Below are 24,932 nucleotides of genomic sequence, written 5' to 3'. Positions count from 1 at the left end.
TGTAATGGAAAGCGCATGTAATGGAAAAGCGCATGTAATGGAAAAGCGCATGTAATGGAAAAGCGCATGCAATGGAAAAGCGCATGCAATGGAAAAGCGCATGTAATGGAAAAGCGCATGTAATGGAAAAGCGCATGTAATGGAAAAGCGCATGTAATGGAAAAGCGCATGTAATGGAAAAGCGCATGTAATGGAAAAGCGCATGCAATGGAAAAGCGCATGTAATGGAAAAGCGCATGCAATGGAAAAGCGCATGCAATGGAAAAGCGCATGCAATGGAAAAGCGCTTTGAAACGTAATCCAGCCCTGTTTCAGTCCGTTCTCTTCCATTTGGTACCAAATTAATACAACCAATGCAAGTTAAAAATCGGACTTATTGTCGGAATGTATATATATTTTTTATTACAAAAACGAATCAACTCAAAATGTAAGATAGCATGTGAGAAGACCTTGTTTTCAAACGCAATTAACATTTAGAGGCAGTCTCGACAATATCACTCTTGGAGGTCTAAAATCTAACTTGAGATCAGCTCACTCACTCCAAACTTAAATATGGTAATACATCAAATGTCAATTGGTGCATATTTCAAGTAAGTAAAGGATTTGACCCTCTATGAAATACTGTACCTTAAATTCCAAAGAGTTGGAAAAGATCAAAATCAGCAAAAAATATATAAGATCATTCCCCTTCTGCATACGATGCTGTGTGTCTTTCCTTGCGTGAGTCTTTCTTTTCATCGTTGACTGATTGACATCACAGTATGCTCACTCTACTGTGAAAAAATAATAATAGGCACTCACAACAGGCACCCCCCCCATTTTGAAATAGGTCTCCAAAACGACAGAAGGGTATGACTGTGTTGGAAACAGCGCGGTTGTTTGAAAAGAAAAATGAGTTTGAACCAAGCACGAGTAGAGTGCTGGAGGCCACATGACCGAGTGAAATGAAATCTGGGGGAACTGTGGTCGTGTTTTCCATTGTGCATCTCGTCCAAAAATCACATTACAAAGGTGGACCACTAAACTAACCTAGCCCCTCGTACACCCTACACATACACACATTGGATAATAAAGTTGTATTATATTATATTCTGACACACACACATGCACGCCCCCCAAAGGGTGCAAACGACAACACATCTGCACAAGTGAGCATGGGCCTTGCATTCACTGCAGACAGACTCCCTACCACAGCAACCAAGCTGGGGACATAAGCACGTGATAAACGGTTTGTGGTCAGTCTAACATGTCTCAACATCACCATTGAGTTGCCGTTATCCAATGAATATCATGTTTTTACATGTTGTCTGCTTTCCAAGCAGAAAGTGACACGAACAGTTTACGGCTCCGTTTTCTAACGCTGTTATTTGGAGTATGTCTAGATAGTTTTGTGCGCAACACAAAGACAACAGCATTTTTCTAGCTTGACATTCTTTCCAGTTACCATAGGAAAGAATTCAGACCATGGAACAGCTTGGGAGTTTGATTGTACTGAATTTCCTTCCAAATCGTACGTTTCCAATGTTTGAACAGAAAATTGCCCTCTTTCACCTTTCAAATGCACTCTGCTGCTCTATTAAAAAAATATGGTCCGTTTACATATAATATCACACATTTAATATATACACTACCATCTTGAAAAAAACACAAACTTTAAAAAATGACTTTAATGAAACAATTCAATTATCAACACTAATATCCCATTTATGTCGCTTCCTGCCTCCTCCTCTGATCTTGTTCTTTGAAACCCTCCAATGGGCATGCTAGTATCGGAGCGTAACCATAAACCGAGGGATAGAAGTCGAGCTAGTCTATAGGCTTACCCTACGCCTCCTACACACAGTCGGGTCGCCCTCCATCTCCCACTGCCTCAATTATATAATCTTAATGCAAGAGACAGCTTGACTAAGACGTCACGGGCCCATCTTGTGATTGCAGTTTAATTCAGCATGCTTTGGAATTCATTCATTACCATGTTGAGGGAGCCGATGACCTGTGTGTTCGGGAGTGACTCATGTGGAAGGGGAGGAACTGGCCTAAGGGGGAGGCAGGCAGGCGGGCTCCCTCCCTCCCTCCCGCCTGCCATCCCTCCTTGCCAGCCTGCCCTGCTTGACTACATTAACCTCCAACCCCCTCCTCCCTCCTTTCCTCATTTACCCTCACCACCTTCTTTGTGCCCATGTACCATGCCCATGAGGGGGGTGGGCATGTGTGTGTGAAAAGGGGGGAGAGGGTTAGGGTTGTGGGGTTCACAGTGCAACAGGTCAGCCCAGCCCGGGTTCTGTGTGGCAGATACACAACGGTGGAGGTGCGGGCTCCCAGAAACCCTTGGTATAGCGTCCGTTCGGGCAGAGCAGCGGGCAGAACGGGCGGACTCAAGTCGTCTCACGGGAGTCGGCGGTGACAAATAGAAGCGGACGGGTTCTGCCCCAGCGGCGTTCCCGCTCTCCCCTCCGCTTTCTCCCTCAATGACACAGAGAAGGGAAGCACTATAGTCAGATCTCAGCAGCTCTCTGCTACCCAGGGCAAAAAGAAACATCTGAAATGTTGTTCTCAAAATAAATAGTATGTAAATTCGAAAAGTGAGTCACATTTGAAACATTTTGAAGTACATCTAATGGAGGCTTCATTAAACATACTATACAGAACTAGTATTGTCTCTGGGGGTGCTCTTCCAAAACTCTGAAATGGACACAAATATTGTCCGTAAATTACTTCATTGGACAGAAAGGGCCAGACCGCCCCACTCATGAGCAAAATATTTCACAACATCATAACATTTTACAATATAATTACATATCATATATATAGGTGACATAAACGTTATGCCACATTTGGCTAGGGCACACTAGACAAAAATACCTTGTGTCACCCTATCCTCTTTGTAGCAGTGTTTTGGCTAGTCTGCAGGGAGCTTGAGGGCTGCCATCATGGCTCAAACTCGAACACTTAGCAGAGCCAGTCACTCTCCAATTGGTGAAATGTAAATAAGTTACATAATCAGCAGCAAAATGTGAAGTCAGCGCTTCACAACACCCTTGATAACAGTGTAAAAATAGCCAAAAATATAATAAGTAGTCCTAATGTTGAGGTAGTCAATTGAAGTTGGACGAGACAGAGTGGAAACTGAAAGGAAACTGATAATTGATGGATCTTCTTTCAGGGATAATGAAGCCTGTCCTATCCCCGGTCTCATGTTCATCATCCACTTTGTGTAGCGGACCCCTTACTGGGATTGTTTTAGTCTGTGTGTTTGTGTGTTAGTGATTTAAGTTCGTTTTTAAATGTGTGTGAATGCATTTGGTATGTTTTTAAGTATAGGACATTGAGAGTATATTCTGAATAACGTGTATGGACATTTCTACTTTTTAATGATGGATAGTGTGTCTCTGTATAATAAACACGTGTATGTGGGCCTGTGTGTGTGTGTGTGTGTCTATTAATAGCAATGGCAACGTCTCTTTGGGTGAATGTATGTGTGCAATGTGAATGTAGTTCATGAGGCTAGACAGGCTGAGCCTTGCAGATATGTAGATTTATTTCACGACTAAGGTTGAAATAGATTTTCTTCACGCTAGATATTTCAATTAAATTTCAATTTCAAGTCTGCAGCCAAAACAAGAGCATCCTTTTTTTCCCATTTTATAGACTGAAGGCTGCCATCTACAGGGCACAAGATAAACATACACAAGTCTCCACTGAATTATGCAAAAGTACTGTATCTTAAACAGTAGGCCTCAACTCCGTAAATCCTAAATAAATTAACACATGGCCAGCTTTTTCATAACGGTCTTTTCGTGAAGCTGTATAAAAAAAAATACATTCAAAAAATACAACGCTTTTAGAATTTTGAATAAGATGGAAGATGTGCTTAGGTGACACACACCTCTGCGTCGACCCTCTTGCACACCATGGCCCAAGACCCCTCCCCTGGCTGGTGAGTTACCCTGAGGGGGAATGCCTGCGGTGACACCGAGTCTCCGTCCCCGTTACCAACCCCTGACAACAACTCCAGGACAAATTATACAAGCACGTTATTGACCACTGTTTGTTTCACCGCCTGTCGTTATGGAAACAACAACACCTTCCAATAAAGGTCAAAGGTGAGGAGTATAGAAAGGGAGCCCCACCAAAAAATAATTTCCAAACACGTTTGACCTACAGGTCAAGATACACTGTTTGGCGTGGTGGGTGCAAATTACTGGACAACTGCCCCGTGAGGTATGCTTCTGTCCGGATGAAATATTTGCAAATTGTCATGCATGGCATTTCCAGCGTGCTGATGGTGCTTGATTTAGGGCTTCGGAGTGTTGGACAAGTAACCAGCATTCTACTGGCAGCAGGGCTTAGTGGGCTTTCATCCAGAGAAACAGCAGAATGGCAATATAATCAGTACATTTAAACTCAGATGTTCACAATTCCTGACATTTCATCCTAGTAAAAATTCCCTGTCTTAGGTCAGTTAGGATCACCACTTTACTTTAAGAATGGGAAATGTCAGAATAATAGTAGAGAGAATTATTTATTTCAGCTTTTATTTCTTTCATCACATTCCCGGTGAGTCAGACGTTTACATACACTCAATTAGTATTTGGTAGCATCGCCTTTAAATTGTTGAGCTTGGGTCAAACGTTTTGGGTAGCCTTCCATAAGCTTCCCACAATAAGTTGGGTGAATTTTGGCCCATTCCTCCTGACAGAGCTGGTGTGACTGAGTCAGGTTTGTAGGCCTCCTTGTTCGCACACGCTTTTTCAGTTCAACCCACACATTTTCTGTTGGATTGAGGTCAAGACTTTGTGATGGGCACTCCAATACCTTGACTTTGTTGTCCTTAAGCCATTTTGCCACAACTTTGGAAGTATGCTTGGGGTCATTGTCCATTTGGAAGACCCCTTTGCGATCAAGCATTAACTTCCTAACTGATGTCTTGAGATGTTGCTTCAATATATACACATTATTTTCCAGCTTCATGATGCCATCTATTTTGTGAAGTGCACCAGTCCCTCCTGCAGCAAAGCACCCCCACAGCATGATGCTGCCATCCCCGTGCTTCATGGTTGGGATGGTGTTCTTCGGCTTGCAAGCCTCCCCCTTTTTCCTCCAAACATAACGATGGTCATTATGGCCAAACAGTACTATTTTTGTTTCATCAGACCAGAGGACATTTCTCCAAAAAGTACGATCTTTGTCCTCATGTGCAGTTGCAAACCGTAGTCTGGCTTTTTTATGGTGGTTTTGGAGCAGTGGTTTCTTCCTTGCTGAGCGGCCTTTCAGGTTATGTTGATATATAACTTGTTTTACTGTGGATATAGATACTTTTGTACCTGTTTCCGCCAGCATCTTCACAAGGTCTTTTGTTGTTGTTCTGGGATTGATTTACACTTTTCACACCAAAGTACGTTCATCTCTAGCAGACAGAACACTTCTCCTTCCTGAGCGGTATGACGGCTGCGTGGTCCCATGGTGCTTATACTTGTATACTATTGTTTGTACACATGAACGTGGTACCTTCGGCTGTTTGGAAATTGCTACCAAGGATGAACCAGACTTGTGGTCTGCAAATGTTTTTCTGAGGTCTTGGCTGATTTCTTTTGATTTTCCCATGATGTCAAGCAAAAAGGCACTGAGTATGAAGGTAGACCTTGAAATACATCCACAGATACACCTCCAATTGACTCAAATGATGTCAATTAGCCTATCAGAGGCTTCTAATGCCTTGATTTTCTGGAATTTTCCAGGCTGTTTAAAGGCACACTTAACTTACTGTATGTAAACTTGACCTACTGGAATTGTGATACAGTGAATTATAAGTGAAATAATCTGTCTGTAAACAATTGTTGGAAAAATTACTTGTGTCATGCACAAAGTAAATGTCCTAACTGACTTGCCAAATCTATAGTTTGTTTACATGAAATTTGTGTAGTGGTTGAAAAACTAGTTTTAATGACACCAACCTAAGTGTATGTAAACTTCCGGCTTCAACTGTAGATAGAATCCAATGGACAATTGTCTTCTTCCTTTTCCCCAACACCACGAGACAGACAGATACACATTTTGAAAGCCACAGGATCAGTCTATGTGCAGCTCCCATGGATGGGGAGCACCAACCTGGTCTCAGGGAAATTCATAGGACTTGGTATGTTAATCTCTTCCCTCCATTAAGTACAGTGTAATTCAAACTTTTTCAGCAGGGATTCAATTTTTCCTGGCAGAATATCTGGGAACCCCATTTTAACCTCGAGAATTACTCTCAACCCCACCCCAAATCTAATGACACCCTAAAAATCTGTACAATTCGATTTTTACATCAACAAATAACCTTCTAATCTCTTTTCAAAATTAAAAGAAACCAATAAATGCATTTACTCAATCAAATGGCATTTTTTTAAATATTCTTTCTTAAAATGTTTTATCTTGTTCCATATAGTAATCTGTACTGTTAATTTTTTGTTCCCGAAACAAATTACAGATTTGTTTATTTGGGGGGGGTGAACACAATGCAACCTTTGGATTGCTAGTCGTTTGCTGTATGTAGGTGATCAGAAATACTGTATGTATAGTATATTCCGCAAGGGCGCAACTTTCACTGAAATTGCATTTTTGTCCCCCCAAAAGCTTTATCATTAGAATGTGATACAAAACGAGGCAACGGTATGGTTTAGGACCATGCGGACGCTTCCGAGCGGTCCGGTAGGCTGTTTGTGGAGTGTTTATCAGACTTAATAAAATGTTATGTCCCCCCCACTTCTAAAACCAAAGTTGCACCCCTGATATTTCGTATGGCTCCGAGTCAAGGCTGGTTCTACAGATGGTCAGCCTCAGAAGGCATCCTACATTGGTCCATGTGCTGCATTACTTTTTATCCAATGAAAATTTAAAACCATTTTTTCCCCCCTTTACACGCTTTGACTCTAAGAAACTATTATAGTCATGATTAGCAAACAATGACTCACCTTGCGGTTGTTCACATGAATGTGTGCTATTCAAAAGACCTCGATTCATAATTGGCTTATTGTCAATAATGGACGGATATTGTTATTTTTTCTGGACATTAGCACAGTAATAATTAGCGCAGTGTAATTTCACCTTTACTTAAAAGGTTTTGTCATATTATGTTCTTCAGCGTGTTACGCAGGGGGTAGATTCTACAGAGGAATTCCTTGTTCACCTACAGAATTCATATTGAAGATTTGGAGGCACTCTTTACAGTTGTTTTCATCAGACTGTGTCACAAGGGACAAAGCTCGAGAATAATACTGTACGTTCCAAGATAATTATCTGGCAAGTGCTGCCTCCTGGTGTTTGGAAAGAGTGATTGCTTTTTGGGCTGCTGCTGAGTTCATTACAGAGACCCACAGGCTGTGTTTACACTGGCAGCCCAACTCTAACTATTTTGACCAACCAGATCAGCTCTGAAAAAGATCTGATCTTATTGGTCAAAAGACCAATTAGTGGAATAAATGTCAGAATTGGGCTGCTTGTGTAAACGCATGAGTCGTATAAGTAAATCGCATGGCCTGAAAGTCAACAACTTGTAATACAGCCATCATCTCAACGTCGGCTTACATGTCAGTTCTCCTCTTGTCAGAGGAGACAAGAGGGACATGGCCTAAATGGCAAATAATACACAAGCACAATGCAGTTAGATGAGCTTATTGATATTAGGGCTATAGGCTAATGTAAACTGGTTCAACTTCAAGAAGGCTGCTATGCCAAGGGGGGCCGGAACTCAGCACCATTAATAAAATTAAAAAAAGACTAATAAATATATTTTCAGTCAACTTATCATCGCATACTAGGCTTGGGCGGTATACCGTGCAATTTGGAAATCGCCACAATATGGTTCTTCCAATAGCGTCAATACTGTTGTAACTATTTTTTTTTAACTAAAAAAAGGTTCCTCTACATTTAATATTTGTAGCTACTTTTTAAGTAAGTACCTGCAATCAACTTACGAAATATGTTAGAAGATAAAGCAGATTGCGTTTTTTCAATTCACTGGTCACATTATTATACATTATGAAGTTTACCATAGTTCCCCAGAAGAGTTGAGTCAGTCACGTCTGTTTGTAAGTTTCACAACTGGAGAAAGCAGGAGCAGGTGAATCCAGCTGTGAATTGACAGGGGTCCCAGGAGCAGGTGAATCCAGCTGTGAATTGACAGGGGTCCCAGGAGCAGGTGAATCCAGCTGTGAATTGACAGGGGTCCCAGGAGCAGGTGAATCCAGCTGTGAATTGACAGGGGTCCCAGGAGCAGGTGAATCCAGCTGTGAATTGACAGGGGTCCCAGGAGCAGGTGAATCCAGCTGTGAATTGACAGGGGTCCCAGGAGCAGGTGAATCCAGCTGTGAATTGACAGGGGTCCCAGGAGCAGGTGAATCCAGCTGTGAATTGACAGGGGTCCCAGGAGCAGGTGAATCCAGCTGTGAATTGACAGGGGTCCCAGGAGCAGGTGAATCCAGCTGTGAATTGACAGGGGTCCCAGGAGCAGGTGAATCCAGCTGTGAATTGACAGGGGTCCCAGGAGCAGGTGAATCCAGCTGTGAATTGACAGGGGTCCCAGGAGCAGGTGAATCCAGCTGTGAATTGACAGGGGTCCCAGGAGCAGGTGAATCCAGCTGTGAATTGACAGGGGTCCCAGGAGCAGGTGAATCCAGCTGTGAATTGACAGGGGTCCCAGGAGCAGGTGAATCCAGCTGTGAATTGACAGGGGTCCCAGGAGCAGGTGAATCCAGCTGTGAATTGACAGGGGTCCCGTTGTATATTGACAGACCAGTTTTGTTGTTGTTGTTGCTTCAATCGAGTGATCAGGGACGTGCAACGACAGCTTTCCTTCACAGAAAATGCATTAGTGCAACACTTTGGAGAGAAAATATCTTCAGTTATCAGATGACAACAGAAGTGCAACGCTATTCGTCTGGCAGCCACACAAGTAGGCTAAATCAGATTACAATGAAAAGGCAAGGATTTTTTGTTGCATATTTCTGTTTATCATAGAAAGAATGTAACCAGCTACTTTTCCCAAATTTTTTTCTTAAAGTTAGAAATCACAATAAGCATTTTAGATCTGCGTTCGCAAAACAAAGCAAGATATTTCTTATGAGTTTAATATTTTGTTTCCTGCATGAAAAATGAAGAATTCTGAAAGTTAAACTAAGTGGCTGAATTATTAAGGTGACGGGGGAATCATATTGTGTTGGTTTTCCGCCATGTTTGAGAAGTCAAAGCTCTTTGGATGAGTTATCTGGACAGCTGCTTGTCTGCACCCCCTCCTACCAAATAATATAAGACTCTGACTCCCTTTTGACTCCCTTTGACAGTTAATTTGACATACCATAGCTACCTAAAGTGGGGCAAAAAAGTATTTAGTCAGCCACCAATTGTGCAAGTTCTCCCAACTTTCATCATAGGTACACTTCAACTACGACAGACAAAGTAAGAAGAAAAACATTCCAGAAAATCACATTTGAGGATTTCTTATGAATTTATTTGCAAATTGTGGTGGAAAATAAGTATTTGGTCACCTACAAACAAGCAAGATGTCTGGCTTTCACAGACCTGTAACTTCTTCTTTAAGAGGCTCCTCTGTCCTCCACTCGTTACCTGTATTAATGGCACCTGTTTGAACTTGTTATCAGTATAAAAGACACCTGTCCACAACCTCAAACAGTCACACTCCAAACTCCACTATGGCCAAGACCAAAGAGCTGTCAAAGGACACCAGAAACAAAATTCTAGACCTGAACCAGGCTGGGAAGACTGAATCTGCAATAGGTAAGCAGCTTGGTTTGAAGAAATCAACTGTGGGAGCAATTATTAGGAAATGGAAGACATACAAGACCACTGATAATCTCCCTCGATCTGGGGCTCCACGCAAGATCTCACCCCGTGGGGTCAAAATGATCACGGTGAGCAAAAATCCCAGAACCACACCTAGTGAATGACCTGCAGAGAGCTGGGACCAAAGTAACAAAGCCTACCATCAGTAACACACTACGCTGCCAGGGACTCAATCCTGCAGTGCCAGACGTGTCCCCCTGCTTAAGCCAGTACATGTCCAGGCCCGTCTGAAGTTTGCTAGAGAGCATTTGGATGATCCAGAAGAAGATTGGGAGAATGTCATATGATCAGATGAAACTAAAATATAACTTTTTGGTAAAAACTCAACTCGTTGTGTTTGGAGGACAAAGAATGCTGAGTTGCATCCAAAGAACACCATACCTACTGTGAAGCATGGGGATGGAAACATCATGCTTTGGGGCTGTTTTTCTGCAAAGAGACCAAGACGACTGATCCGTGTAAAGGAAAGAATGAATGGGGCCATGTATCGTGAGATTTTGAGTGAAAACCTCCTTCCATCAGCAAGGGCATTGAAGATGAAATGTGGCTGGGTCTTTCAGCATGACAATGATCCCAAACACACCGCCCGGGCAACGAAGGAGTGGCTTCGTAAGAAGCATTTCAAGGTCCTGGAGTGGCCTAGCCAGTCTCCAGATCTCAACCCCATAGAAAATCTTTGGAGGGAGTTGAAAGTCCGTGTTGCCCAGCAACAGCCCCAAAACATCACTGCTCTAGAGGAGATCCGCATGGAGGAATGTGCCAAAATACCAGCAACAGTGTTTTGAAAACCTTATGAAGACTTACAGAAAACATTTGACCTCTGTCATTGCCAACAAAGGGTATATAACAAAGTATTGAGATAAACTTTTGTTATTGACCAAATTCTTATTTTCCACCATAATTTGCAAATAAATTCATTAAACATCCTACAATGTGATTTTCTGGATTTCTTTTTTTCATTTTGTCTGTCATAGTTGAAGTGTACCTACTATGATGAAAATTACAGGCCTCTCTCATCTTTTTAAGTGGGAGAACTTGCACAATTAGTGGCTGACTAAATACTTTTTTTGCCCCACTGTACACCTTGTTAATTTACCCGAAAACATAGTCAAACAGGTTAAATGGTGTTTATTTCAGCTAAATACTTCCACGTATAGAGGAAAACCGACAGAAATACAGCAGTTTATTTGTTTGTGGCGTCTTTGAGGCACACTTATAATAAAATCCTCCTATTAGTCTGTTAAATACACAATAAAATAACATTTATCGTTTGAATAAAAGCAAAAGTTAATAAAAAAAATTATCTTCAAAGGCACACAAAGACAATCAGAATATATACTGAACAAATATAAAAATGCAACATGTACATGTAGTGTTTCATGAGCTGAAATAAAAGAGCCCAGAAATGGTTTAAATTCCTTTTTGTGAGCATTTCTCCTTTGCCAAGATAATTCATCCACCTGACAGGTGTGGCATATCAAGAATCTGATTAAACAGCATGATCATTACACAGGTGCTGGGGACAATAAAAGGCTACAACGCAATGCCACAGATGTCTCCAGTTTTGAGGGAGAATGCAAGTGTCATGCTGACTGCAGGAATGTCCACCAGAGCTGTTGCCAGATAATTACATGTTCATTTCTCTACCATAAGACATCGCTTTAGAGAATTTGGCAGTACGTCCAACCGGCCTCACAACCGCAGACCACGCCAGCAAAGGACCTCCACATCTGGCTTCTTCACCTGCGGGATCGTCTGAGGGGGAGGGGTGGAGTATTTCTGTCTGTCATGAAGCCCTTTTGTGCGGAAAAACACATTCTTATTGGCTGGACCTGGCTCCAGTGGTGCAGGAAGGGGTGCAGGCCCACCCTTGGCTGCACCCCTGCCCAGTCAAGTGAAATCCATAGATTAGGGCCTGTTGAATTTACTTCAATTGACTGATTTCCTTCTATGAACTGTAACACAGTAAAATCTTTGAAATAGTTGCATTTATATATTTGTTCAGTACACATGAAAAGGGCATGCAGGAGTAGTCAGTTTGATATGATGTTACACAAAGTCAGTGTTGATGACAACTTTGGCAGAAGTGTAGAAATCCCTTGTGTTAAAACATAAATGTAAAAAAATTCAAATAAAATTCAAATTAAAAAGTTGAGAGGAACAGTGTGAAAGGCGTGTGTAGATGTATAAATAGCTACTTGATGAAAAAGAACGTGTTGCTATGGTAATCGGCCCCAGAGGTCAGTTCTCGCTCATTAAGCCACAGTCATGAATATTGCAATGTTAAGGCAAGCTGTTCTCATGCACGGGCCATTTTGGTCCACTGATCTTTACATCACACTAGGTTACACCAACTGCTCTGTTTGTTGCACACTTCCAAAATATAGAGCATTGTGGATCCGATAGCATGTAACGGCTTGCATAAATCTGATTCTCCATTTTATGGGGGGGAGCCCTTGATTTGTTGAATCAGGGGAGTTAGTGCTAGGCTAGAAACAAAATGGTCCCCCCAAGGAATGGATTGAGAGACACTATCATAAGTGCATCCTTGACCATTACACATATCGTCATCTTCTGTTTGCATGGCACAGTGGTAGACCCCATGACTAAACGGGTCGCTGGAATATGATGACACTGGGTGGCAGAGACTAGACCCCTCCCTTTTCCTTCTCTTCGTGTTCTACTCTCAGTAAGGCTCTGCCTTCAAACTCCGATATAGACAGCAAGTAAACACCATCCCCACAATCTGAGAGAGAGAAGAGAGAGAGGAGATAAATACACACACACACACACACACACACACACACACACACACACACACACACACACACACACACACACACACACACACACACACACACACACACACACAGTTGAAGTAGGAAGTTTACATACACTTAGGTTGGAGTCATTAAAACTTGTTTTTCAACCACTCCACACATTTCTCCACAACAATTGTTTACAGACAGATTATTTCACTTAAAATTCACTGTATCACATTTACATTCACGAAGCTGACTGTGCCTTTAAACAGCCTGGAAAATTCCAGGCTTTAGAAGCCATGGCTTTAGAAGCTTCTGATAGGCTAATTTACATAATTTGAGTCAATTGGAGGAGTACCAGTGCCTCTTTGCTTGACATCATGGGAAAATCCAAATAAATCAGGCAAGACCTCAGAAAAAAATTGTAGACCTCCACAAGTCTGGTACATCCTTGGGAGCAATATCCGAATGCCTGAAGGTACCATGTTTATCTGTACATACAATAGTATGCAAGTATAAACACCATGGGACCAAGCAGCCATCATACCGCTCAGGAAGGAGATGGGTTCTGTCTCCTAGAGATTAACTTACTTTGTTGCGAACAACAGCAAAGGACCTTGTGAAGATGCTGGAGGAAACAGGTACAAAAGTATCTATATCCACAATAAAACAAGTCATATATCGACATAACCTGACAGGCCGTTCAGCAAGGAAGAAGCCACTACTCCAAAACCGGCATAAAAAAGCCAGACTATGGTTTGCAACTGCACATGGGGACAAATACCGTACTTTTTGGAGAAGTGTCCTCTGGTCTGATGAAACAAAAGTGGAACTGTTTGGACTTAATGACCATCGTTATGTTTGGAGGAAAAAGAGGGAGGCTTGCAAGCTGAAGAACACCATCCCAACCGTGAAGCACTGGGATGGCAGCATCATGTTGTGGGGGTGCTTTGCTGCAGGAGGGACTGGTGAACTTCACAAAATAGATGGCATCATGAAGCCGGAAAAATATGTGGATATATTGAAGCAACATCTCAAGACATCAGTCAGGAAGTTAAAGCTTGGTCGCAAATGGGTCTTCTAAATGGACAATGACACCAAGCATACTTCCAAAGTTGTGGCAAAATGGCTTAAGGACAACTAAGTCAAGGTATTGGCGTGGCCATCACAAAGCCTTGAACTCAATCCCATAGAAAATGTGTGGGTAGAACTGAAAAAGCGTGTGCGAGTGAAAAACTGAGTTTAAATGTATTTTATTGGCTAAGGTGTAAAGTTTGACACAAAGTAAACTTCTAATTGAGTGCGACTTCAACTGTACATCATGTTTCAGTTGGTGCCAGCACATTTCAACATATATGCCTGAGGCCACATAAGAATACACGCTTAAGTGTTTCAGTGTCCACATAATTCAGAATGAACCTGAAAAATGACTTTTGGTTGCTTTACACTTCTACCATTACCCCTGAATTTCCAGAGACCAGGGCAAGGATTCTGATGTTTACGGTGGCCATCTTGGGTCATCTCTGTGCTGTCAAACAGTGAAATGGCTTATTTTTGCTCACCTGTACACAGGCGATGCCCACGCCCACCGCTCCAATGATCTTCAGGTGGTCCAAAATGAAGTTTTCCAGTTTAGTGATACAACCCCCCTGGAGAGACAGGAAAGGTGTGTGTGACTTAAGGTGACTTTCAATCTTGATGTTATCCACGGGAAGTAAGGGGGCTGAGGGTGCTGCAGCACCCCCCGAAAAATCTGAATTAAAAAGATGTATTAACAAATACAAAAATATATACTGGTACTGTAGAATTGTTTTGTTTTACTAAAGTAGTGCACTGGGCCTTTACTAGTATCAGAGGACTGATATAGACGTCCGTAGTGCGGGCAAAAACCTATTTTCAGCATCTGGGCTTTGTCAAAAAAAAAAGGTAGTTGTATAATTAAGAACAGTATCTTGTGGGCTTCAATAGCTGGAATTGTAAGAGTTGTTGCCCTGTCTTTTCCTCTGTGATTGTCATTCTAATGGAATCCAGAAAGAACAAAACCCTGTCCTCAAACATTTACGTCAAAAGGTGCAAAGTTATGGGCAAAAGACACAAAACATCCACGTCAAATGAAATATTTTTCTGGATCGTATAACATGGAAAACAACCACGTTTTATGCAGTATTCATTTACCATCCTTACAAACCACTTAAAGTAAATGACTGTATTTTACATAAGCTGGTCATCTCGGTGTGTACCTGTATCACCATGAACAATGCACAATAAGAGAAATTGAGTACACTTGCAATGCTAGGATTGTGCGTTCGATCCCACATTTATGTACTCACTACTGTAGGTTGCTCTCGATGAGAGCATCTACTAAAAGTTAAAAAGGACTGAATAGACCATTTCAGTTTACAAATAGAAATAAGCTGCATTTGCAATGTATTTCAAGAAACTGGAAAACAGGCAAGTATTTTTATATTCCACAAGTATTATCAGATTACAGTGGTGTAAAATACTTAAGTAAAAATACTTAAAAGTACTACTTACGTTGTTTTTTGGGGGTATCTGTACTTTACTATTAATATTTTTGACAACTTTTACTCTACTACATTCCTAAAGAAAATAATTTTTACTCCATACCTTTTCCCTGACAACCAAAAGTACTTGTTACATTTTGAATGCTTAGCAGGACAGGAAAATGGTCCAATTCACGCACTTATCAAGAGAACATCCCTGGTCATCTGTACTGCCTCAGATCTGGCGGACTCACTAAACACAAATGCTTCGTTAGTAAATGATTGTCTAAGTGTTGAAGTGTGCCCCTGGCTATCTGTAAAAATACAAATAAATTGTGCCGTCTGGTTTGCTAAATATAAGGAATATGAAATGATTTATACCTTTTCCCTTTACTTTTGATTCTTAGGTATATTTAACCCCCCCCCCCCCCACGAAAAAAAAATGACAGCACACCAACCCCCAAAGTACTTCCCGCAGCTATGATCTTGATTACACAAACCTGAACTCAAGCAGAATTTGCACTATGAATTGCAAGCACTCTAACACTCAACAACACCAGCTGCTCCCTGTATCGGATGCTCACCTCCACTTTGTAGATGTTTGACGGGTGGTCCCTGTGGCCGCAGCCCAGCGTCTGGGTCTTACAGCAGCTGTCCGGCACCAACCTGCCATCCGCCTCATTGGTGCGGATCCACACGCTCTCGCCCCAGTCCGACGAGCTGTTGCTGCCACAGCACTTAAACTGGCGGGAGAGGGAGATGGAGAGGGAGAGGGGAGAGGGAGAGGAGAGGAGAGGAGAGGAGAGGGAGGAGGAGGAGAGGAGAGAGAGAGAGAGGAGAGGAGAGGAGAGGAGAGGAGAGGAGGGAGAGGGAGAGGGAGAGGAGAGGGAGAGGGAGAGGGAGAGGGAGAGGCATTTCACAAACAGGGTGGTGCATGCTTTCCCAGTTGTCTTGCAGTTGTTTCAGAAGACGAGCTGAATGATACTCAGTTCAGGAACCAAATCCTTATACAAAACAACGGGCTCTCTTTCAAATCAGAAGGTTTCATAATGACGAGATACACGTAGGGCTAATAACATACTGCAACCATGCATAATGAAAACACATATCAGTGCCAGTGTAAATAATAGTAGATTCAATAATAGTAGATGAAAGTAAACATAAAAAAGCTGAATATTAATGCACATTGGAGAAAAATCAACAAATTCCCGCAGGAATATTTCCAAAAACTTCCAACCAAACTCCTCAAGTCTGCTTATGGTGCCTTCTCTTACCTCCTGCTGCAGCTTGTCCACTGCTTTGGTGATGTGCTCCTGCTCTGGCTGCCTGTACTTCTGCACTATGGTCTCCCGCAGGTTCTGTTTCAGCTCCTCATTGAGCTGCAGAGGAAGACGGGACACAGGGGATATGAGAGAACGGACACAGTAAACATGACCTTGGTCAGACTACAACACAGCTATCCAGCAGACGGTAGAAACATAAACATATACAATACCGAGGAAGGGGAAACTATGGTATTTGAGCGCAGGCTTTTGTTCTAGCCTAACTCTAACACACCCTGTTGATGACTTCAATCAGGTATGCTAGCACTAAGCTGGAACAAAAAGGGACATTTGTCTTTCTGAATAGGACTAAGTGGAAGCATGAACATTGAAAATAAGGTAGTGGGAGAAGCAGACATAAGCTCACCAATGACTGTGAATCTTCTATCAGTAAAGTAATACTTGAAGGAATGTAATGCATCTCATTGTCGATTTAATAGAATGGAATGATCCACTGTATCAAAAGGTCCAGAATAGCTAAAACTGTCATTACAGAAGGAACTCCTCTTGAAAGAGGAAATGATATACATAAAAGGTAAGAAGAAGTACATTTTCATTCATTTATAACAGTAGTGCAAAACTTAGGCAAGAGCATAGGCCTACATCTAGCTGGTCCACAGTTTCTATGGCAACCACAGAATGTAGAGCCAAGTCCGAACGTAAAAAGAGAGATAAAGGGAATAAATGAACGAGGGAGGGAGAGGAAGAGAGAGAAATATAATAGGTTTCTATTTGACCTGTTGACAGCGTGGGAAACATTGCAGCAGTGAGATGAAAACAGGGTGATGAGGCCAAAGGAACATGAGCAGACAATTACACAGAGAGAGTTCAAATGACACACAACAAGCTTGGTAGGATAACATTCCTTCAGGTCTAACATCGACACAGCCGGGGTGTGTGGTAGTGACAGGGACAGTAGTGGGAATCACATCTTAGTGCTATTATCACACCACAGAAATGCTACAACAAAGATGTGGCAGGCATGGGAAAGCAGAGCTGGAGAGAGAGAGACAGAAACACAGAGAGACAGAGACAGAGAGAGAGAGAGACAGAGAGAGAGAGAGAGAGAGACAGAGAGACAGAGAGACAGAGAGACAGAGAGAGAGAGAGAGAGAGAGAGAGAGAGAGAGAGAGAGAGAGAGAGAGAGAGAGAGAGAGAGAGAGAGAGAGAGAGAGAGAGAGAGAGAGAGAGAGAGAGAGAGAGAGAGAGAGAGAGAGAGAGAGAGAGAGAGAGAGAGAGAGAGAGAGAGAGAGAAAAGCAACAGATGGAGAAAGAGAGTGGGGAATTATCCGTGAACCTTTCCTTGTTTGGGTTTCAGTTTGTACAAACAGACACTCTTCTGTCTCTGGACAGGCTCTGGGAATAGATAGGTGTTCCTGGCGGTGGAATCAGGTGGTGAATCAAGTCATTCATTACCTGCTGGTAATAGATGTAGGCCAGGACACCGGCGAGGATCTCCAGGAGGAAGATACACAGCAGCAGGACAAAGTACTGTGGGGAGACAATGAAAGGTAGGGGATTAGGTTGAAATGGATGGCCCTCTGTTTATGGACTTCACAGGTAAAACAGGCAAATCTAATTTAGACGCACTGGAGTTAAATTTAGCAGAGCAGTCGATTGGTGGTAGTGGGGGTCACCATTGTCGTTTTGTTATTTTGAGAGAATGGACTAAGAATGTCCGCCAATCGTAGTTTTAATTTGTGGCGTATTGATTATGTGGGGAAATGTCAACGGAGCTGTACAAACACTATGTCGCCCTTAAAGGGATGCTTCAGGATTTTGGCAATGAAGATCCAAAGCCAGATGAACTCGTGGATACAATTTTTATGTCCCTGCGTGCAGTTTGAAGTTACTGACTGGCGTTAGCGCAACTGCTAACTAGCGTTAGCGCAATGACTGGAAGTCAATGGTAACATTTATAGCGCAATGACTGGAAATCAATGGATGGTAACAGCTAGCATGCTAACTGTTATCTTAGACTTCCAGTCATTGCCTTAACGCTAGTTAGCATTGGGTCGCAAAACTAACTCCAACTTCCTTCACACTGGATGCAGAGACATACTGTAAAAATTGTATCCATGAGTTCCTCTTCATTGCCAACATCCCTGAACAACTGGCCCAGACAGTTTGCCCTTCGATGATAATGGTTAGCTAAGTTTAACAAGTTGGTAGGGAGATGATCCAAAATCAGTTATGAAAAGGCATAAAGTTATCACAACTCCTCTGGGTCCAAGCTATGGTTAGAATCATAGGAAACATCTGTTTATCGGGCTGGAAATGCACAGGTTTACTACGCAAAGGAGTGTGTGAGCGAACACTCCTTTGCCTGAATGGGCGTGTATTTGTTCCCAAGACATCTCCTTTAAAAAGTTTCAATATTGTTAATTCAAATAGCTCTAAATGGCCATAATAGAGTGGCAAGGATTAGAGGATAAAATGCTTTCAAGATAACATGATATCTTTAGACCACAGATCAAGACAGTCATGGCCAACAAGCATGGACGACATTAGCTATGGAGAGCACGGAAAAAAAAGTTTAACCAAGGACTATGCTGTCAACATCAGACAGACATTTACATTTGAGTCATTTAGCAAAGCAATTAGGGTTAAGTACCTTGCTCAATGGCACAGACAGACTTTATAACCTAGTCGGCTCTGAGAATCGAACCAGCAACCTTTTCGTCACTGGCCCAACGCTCTTAATCATAAGGCTACCTGCTACTTCAGACAGCAATAATCTGCTAAAAAATAAGTTTGGTCATCCAAAAGGTAGTTTGATGAAGGTTGTGGAAAGAAAGACCAGGGTGTGATCGGATGGAGTGGATAGCTACTTCGGTCGGGAACTGATGGACCGTAACATTAGTGCACTAATGTTAGCTTACTAGCTATTCCTCTCTGTTATAAATCATACCTTCTACACTGAGTATACAAAACATTAAGAACACCTGCTCTTTCCATGACAAAGACTGACCAGGTGAATCCAGGTGAAAGCCATGATCCCTTATTGACGTCACTTGTTAAACCGGCTTCAATCAGTGTAGATGAAGGGGAGGAGACAGGTTAAAGAAGTATTTTTAAAGTCAATTGAGACATTGATTGTGTATGTGTGCCAGAGGGTGAATGGGCAAGACATAAGACTCAAGTTCCTTTGAGCGGGGAATGGTAGTAGGTGCCAGGCACACCAGGTTGTGTCAAGAACTGCAACATTGCTGTGTTTTCACACTCAACAATTTCCCGTGTATATCAAACATGTCCACCACCCATAGGACATCCAGCCAACTGGACACAACTGTGGGAAGCATTGGAGCCAATATGTGCTAAAAATCCATGTGAAACGCTATAGAAACCTTGGAGTCCCTGATGCATTGATGTTATTATGAAGGAGGGCGGGGGGGCGGGGTAGATGTTGAGCTAGTCATCTAATGTTATTTGTACTGTTTCAGCAAAGCGTTAGGCTATATATATATTTTTTTTACACATTGAGTGATTTTTGACAGATTGTAGAAAGTTAGCCAGCCTGCTTTGCTTAGCACCACATGAATTCGTTATGCAGTCTGTCGTGTAATTATATTGACAAATTGGATCTTTATTAGGTCAATTTCAGCCCATGCAATGTATTTAGCTAACTAGCTTCAGCATTTATACTTCGCCTCAGCCATAGTGGTGACTGAAAGTCAAGTGGGGCTAATTACACTAGTTAGCTATAGTGGTCTGGAAATACAATGACATTGCTGAAGAATGCAAATAATAAATAGGAAACAACTTTGCCATCATTATGATGTGGTCAAATGTACTTTAGAGAGATGGCAAAGTGTGTCAAAAATAGCTAGCAACGCTAACATAAGCTAGCTAAAGTTATACTGCATCTACAGAAAATCTTGTGACATCCCAATGATGACAAAAGGTTTTCATACTAAATTATTTTCCTCCTTTGGAAATATCTACATTCAATCGAACGCTCAGTCTTCAAAATAACACTCATTGTGACAAACGTGCAAGCCATGAATAGCAAGTGTTGATGTGTGAAGAGATGGTCTCTGTAGTAATGCAGAGGGGATTCAATTTTGAGTCTGTATTTCTATATTCCAGAATCAGACCCCCATGTTGGCTACGCAAGTGCCAAATGTTTGCGTTTGCCTTCTATCCTCACTGCTGCCACTGTTGAATTATAACCACCACAGATCAGCCAAACAGAATTCAAAATGTCTAGCGCAGAACATTCCTAAATAGTCAGAAATACTAGGATGTTGAGTTGTGGTTGGTGGAGGGTTGACGATCTATTGTTGTGTATCTGTATACTTTGAATAAAAACTAAACAATGGACTTGCTCATCTTCTTTATACAATCTATTTTTCATGCAATATAGGCCCATACGGCTAATGATGTATTGACCACTTGTAATTTGAAAAAAGTTAAATCATTGCTAAAGTACGAACATATTTGGTATTAGCTTGGGCTCATATTAAGAGGTCTTCACGGGTCAAACAGACCCAAAATTCCAAGATCCGACCCAGGAGCCGAGCGGGTCCGGGTTCTAAATTATGACTTTTGTTTCAGACCTAAGTCGGGTCTGATATAGTTGCCACGGGTTTCGGGTATGTGCAATTCAGATGTATTTACCGACTGGACCAGTCCTCTGTTAACTTAATGTGTGAGGTGATGAGAACTGTGCGAGCTTGTCGTCTGTGTCAGCCAATTGCAACTCAATAAAACGCATAGCTTATGTCCAGCTTAAACTGGTTCCCGGCTGCTCACCTCACATGCGGCTGCTGCTGAGGAGAGATTAAGAGAACGCAAGTGAAAGGAGCCTTGGCCTAGGTTACTGTTGATTGTCAAGATGGACTCCTTTTTCACTTTCTCACTGAAGTAGAACGAAAGTTAGAGGAGAAAGAGTATAGCGGAAAGAAGCAGACAAGGGGCCTGTCTGTAAGGGACAAGTTTTAATATTGCAGTGGACAATCAAATCAAAGTTTATTTGTCACGTGCGCCAAATAGAACAGGTGTAGTAGACCTTACAGTGAAATGTTTACTTACAGGCCCTAACCAACAGTGCAATTTTTAAGTAAAACATAGGTATTAGGTGAACAATAGATAAGAAATAAAGAAAAACAACAGTAAAAAGAGTGAAAAATAACAGTGGCGAGGCTATTTACAGGCACCGGTTAGTCGTGCTAATTGAGGTAGTATGTACAGGTAAGTATGGTTAAAGTGGCTATGCATATATGATAAAAAGAGAGAGATAAAAAGAGAGTAGCAGTAGAGTAAAAGAGGGGTTGGCAGGACACAATGTAGATAGTCCGGGTAGCCAATGTGCGGGGCCACCGGTTAGTCAGGCTAATTGAGGTAGCATGTACATGAATGTATAGTTAAAGTGACTATAGTTAAAGTGACTATGCGAATATGATGAACAAAGACGAGAAGAATGTTGGCGAGGTCAAATGGATTGTGTGCAACTCGCTATTCAGCTTTGATGCAATTTAACTCTATATTATTCTATGTTATTACTATCAATTATCATTATTATAGGCCTATTTAAGAAACTAAAGCATTTCTTTAAAATATGCAAAAAGCGTTTTGTTGTATTTTGTCGTAACATTTGTGGCTAAATTAAGTTTGAACTGTCTTTGCTACGTACTTAGGTTAAAAGTAGGCCTGCTGTAAATATGATTATAATAAGCCTATTGTTGTCATTGTGGGGTAGGCCTATAGGCACTCGCCTTTGTTTAATTGCTGCAAAATAGGCCTCTGTTCAAAACTATTGTGAAGGTTTAAACCAGTTCTTTAAGTATGGAACAATTGTTTTGTTTCATTCTTGAGCCATTTCCTTTGGCCAAATTAAGTTCCCGCTGTAAATGAAAAGGAAAAACCAAAGATGGCGAGATGCAAAACTTTATTTAATGCTGAAATATAATAACCTGTTCTTATTTTCCCCAAAACAACAATTTGATTTTATTAGGGTAATATCAAAAGCAAGAAACTTTTGTGAAAGTTTGGTGTGGTACGTCTATTAGGCTTAACTACTGCAGGCCTATGAAGGCAGTGCGACCCGGGGTTCCAACTACCCGAGTTACTCCTTTAATCTAACAATATAATGTTCATCTTTATAAAATATTCAGATAATAAAAAAACTAGAATTAGCATCTATGCATATACAGTGCATTCGGAAAGCATTCAGACCCCTTCCCTTTTTCCACATTGCTATGTTACAGCCTTATTCTAAAATGGATTACTTTTAAAAAAATTTATCAATCTGCACACAATACCCCATAATGTCAAAGCAAAAACAGGTTCGTAGAAATGTTTGCAAATTGAAGTCCACCAATGGTAAATTCAATTGACTAGACATGATTTGGAAAGCCACACACTTGCCTATATAAAGGTCCCACATTTGACAGTGCATGTCAGAGCAAAAACCAAGCCATGAGGTCGAAGGAATTGTCCGTTGAGCTCCGAGACAGGATTGTGTCGAGGCACAGATCTGGCGAAGGGTACCAAACAATATCTGCAGCATTGAAGGTCCCCAAGAACACAGTGGCCTACATTATTCTTAAATGGAAGAAGTTTGAAACCACCAAGACTCTTCCTAGAGCTGCCCGCCCGGCCAAACTGAGATGGGACAACCATCTCTGCAGCACTCCACCAATCAGGCCTTTATGGTAGAGTGGCAAGACGGAAGCCACTCCTCAGTAAAAGGCACATGGCATCCTGCAACATTCTCTGGACTGATGAAACCAAGATTGAACCCTTTGGCCTGAATGCCAAGCGTGACGTCTGGAAAAAACCTTCCGCCATCCCTACTGTGAAACATGGTGGTGGCAGCATCACGCTGTGGGGATATTTTTCAGTGGCAGGGACTGGGAGACTAGTCAGGATCGAGGGAAAGATGAATGGAGCAAAGTACAGAGAGACCCTTGATGAAAACCTGCTCCAAAGCACCCAGGACCTGCGACTGTGGCGAAAGTTCACCTTCCAACAGGACAACAACCCTAAGCACACAGCCAAGACCACGCAGGAGTGGCTTCAGGACAAGTCTCTGAATGTCCTGGGGTGGCCCAGCCAGAACCTGCACTTGAACCCGATCAAACATCTCTGGAGAGACCTGAAAATATATAATATAATAATATATGCCATTTAGCTGACGCTTTTATCCAAAGCGACTTACAGTCATGTGTGCATACATTCTACGTATGGGTGGTCCCGGGAATCGAACCCACTACCCTGGCGTTACAAGCGCCATGCTCTACCAACTGAGCCACAGAAGGACCACGAAATAGCTATGCAGCAACACTCCCCACCCAACCTGACAGAGCTTGAGAGGATCTGTAGAGAATGGGAGAAACTCCCCTGTTACTTTCCCCAGTTTCTGTGTTGTAGTTTGTGTATTTGCATGTGTGTATTTCAGGAAATGGCTTCCTGAAATCCCTCAAGTAGCTGATTGGTCCACTCCATGGCTAATTGGTGAGCTGACCCCGCCCCCTCGTCAAGACGCATCTGTCTCCAATTACCCATTCCTTCTGAAGCTATATAAAAGCCTGTTCAGAAGGGAACTCATTGCAGAGATATAGATTGCAGAAAGATCATTGCTGCGAGAGGAGGCTGAGGGTGATATACTGTGTTGGTTGTTCTCATAGGGAGATGATTAGTGTGTCCTGTATTGGTTGATTGAGAGAGCTGATTGGTTATGTCTGTGTGTCAATAGGATGCAGTGTTTTGGTTATTGAAATTGTTTGTGTTATTCTGTTTCATTTGTTCCTAGGGAGTGCTTACGCAAGAGGCCAGCGGGCATACATATACCCGTAGTGTTTTCACTGTCTCGGCACACTAGATAAGAACTGGGCGGACCACCACCTTGTATTTTGGTTAGCGCACCAGGTGGTGCTAAGTTACATAGATCGGTAGTGAGTAGGCAGGTTAGATAGGAGAGGGGGGGCTTTGACATGTACTTTCTTTGCTTTGGTTCCGTCCAGCCCCTTTTCCCCATATTACCGTGTGACGGAATTACATTCCTTGTAAACGGTACCACATTCTGCCTTTTGCCATCCTTACTCGCAGTCCATACCTCTTTCACTTCACGGGGAGTTGAGTTGTAGCAGGGTGTTGCGTTCCCTCTTCACAGAGGCGTAACATAATGGGGGCTCATCCGGGATCATTCCAATAAACCCACCGCACCCTGCTGCTCTAAACTCTCTGTGATTAGTGATTGAGGTGTGATGGTAGGTTGTGAGTTTGGATGACTCATTCAGTTTGTTTAGTAGACTGCATTGTACAAGATGGCTGCCTCAGCCATCCAAGTTTTTTGAAGCGCCCTCGATTGTTTGGTGAGGTTTTGTAAAGTAGACCTTTTTAGCTGTAGCTGTCCATTGATTCATTATCACTGAGAAAGCCCTAAAGGCTGAGCTTTTGGCGCTAGTCAGGGTTTAGTGAAAAGGAATTCTCTCGTTGAAAGATGACGAGACGGGTAGACCTGATGACAAGGCGGAGGAAGGGGTTGCTCGTACCCCCT

General features: G+C 42.2%; 1 protein-coding gene across 3 annotated transcripts in view; it reads right to left on the bottom strand.

Moving 5' to 3' along the window:
• Positions 1-24,932, bottom strand: part of LOC118362223 (CD151 antigen-like) — a 147,503-nt gene that overhangs the window by 81,334 nt on the left and 41,237 nt on the right. For 2 of the 3 annotated variants that reach the window (XM_052479236.1, XM_052479237.1), the window contains exons 4-7: positions 17,846-17,920; positions 16,381-16,485; positions 15,691-15,849; positions 14,165-14,251 (exon numbers count right to left, since the gene is read on the bottom strand). In XM_052479236.1, coding sequence (XP_052335196.1) covers positions 14,165-14,251; positions 15,691-15,849; positions 16,381-16,485; positions 17,846-17,920 — 426 coding nt within the window. Of the gene's footprint in view, positions 1-10,951; positions 12,587-14,164; positions 14,252-15,690; positions 15,850-16,380; positions 16,486-17,845; positions 17,921-24,932 lie in introns of those variants that run through there. The other variant, XM_052479243.1, reaches the window with a different exon arrangement.

This window comes from Oncorhynchus keta, chromosome 2 (genome assembly GCF_023373465.1).
Source record: "Oncorhynchus keta strain PuntledgeMale-10-30-2019 chromosome 2, Oket_V2, whole genome shotgun sequence".
Classification (NCBI taxonomy): domain Eukaryota; kingdom Metazoa; phylum Chordata; class Actinopteri; order Salmoniformes; family Salmonidae; genus Oncorhynchus; species Oncorhynchus keta.
The sequence above is the reverse complement of the archived record's forward strand: the minus strand, read 5'-3'. Positions and strand labels throughout refer to the sequence as shown.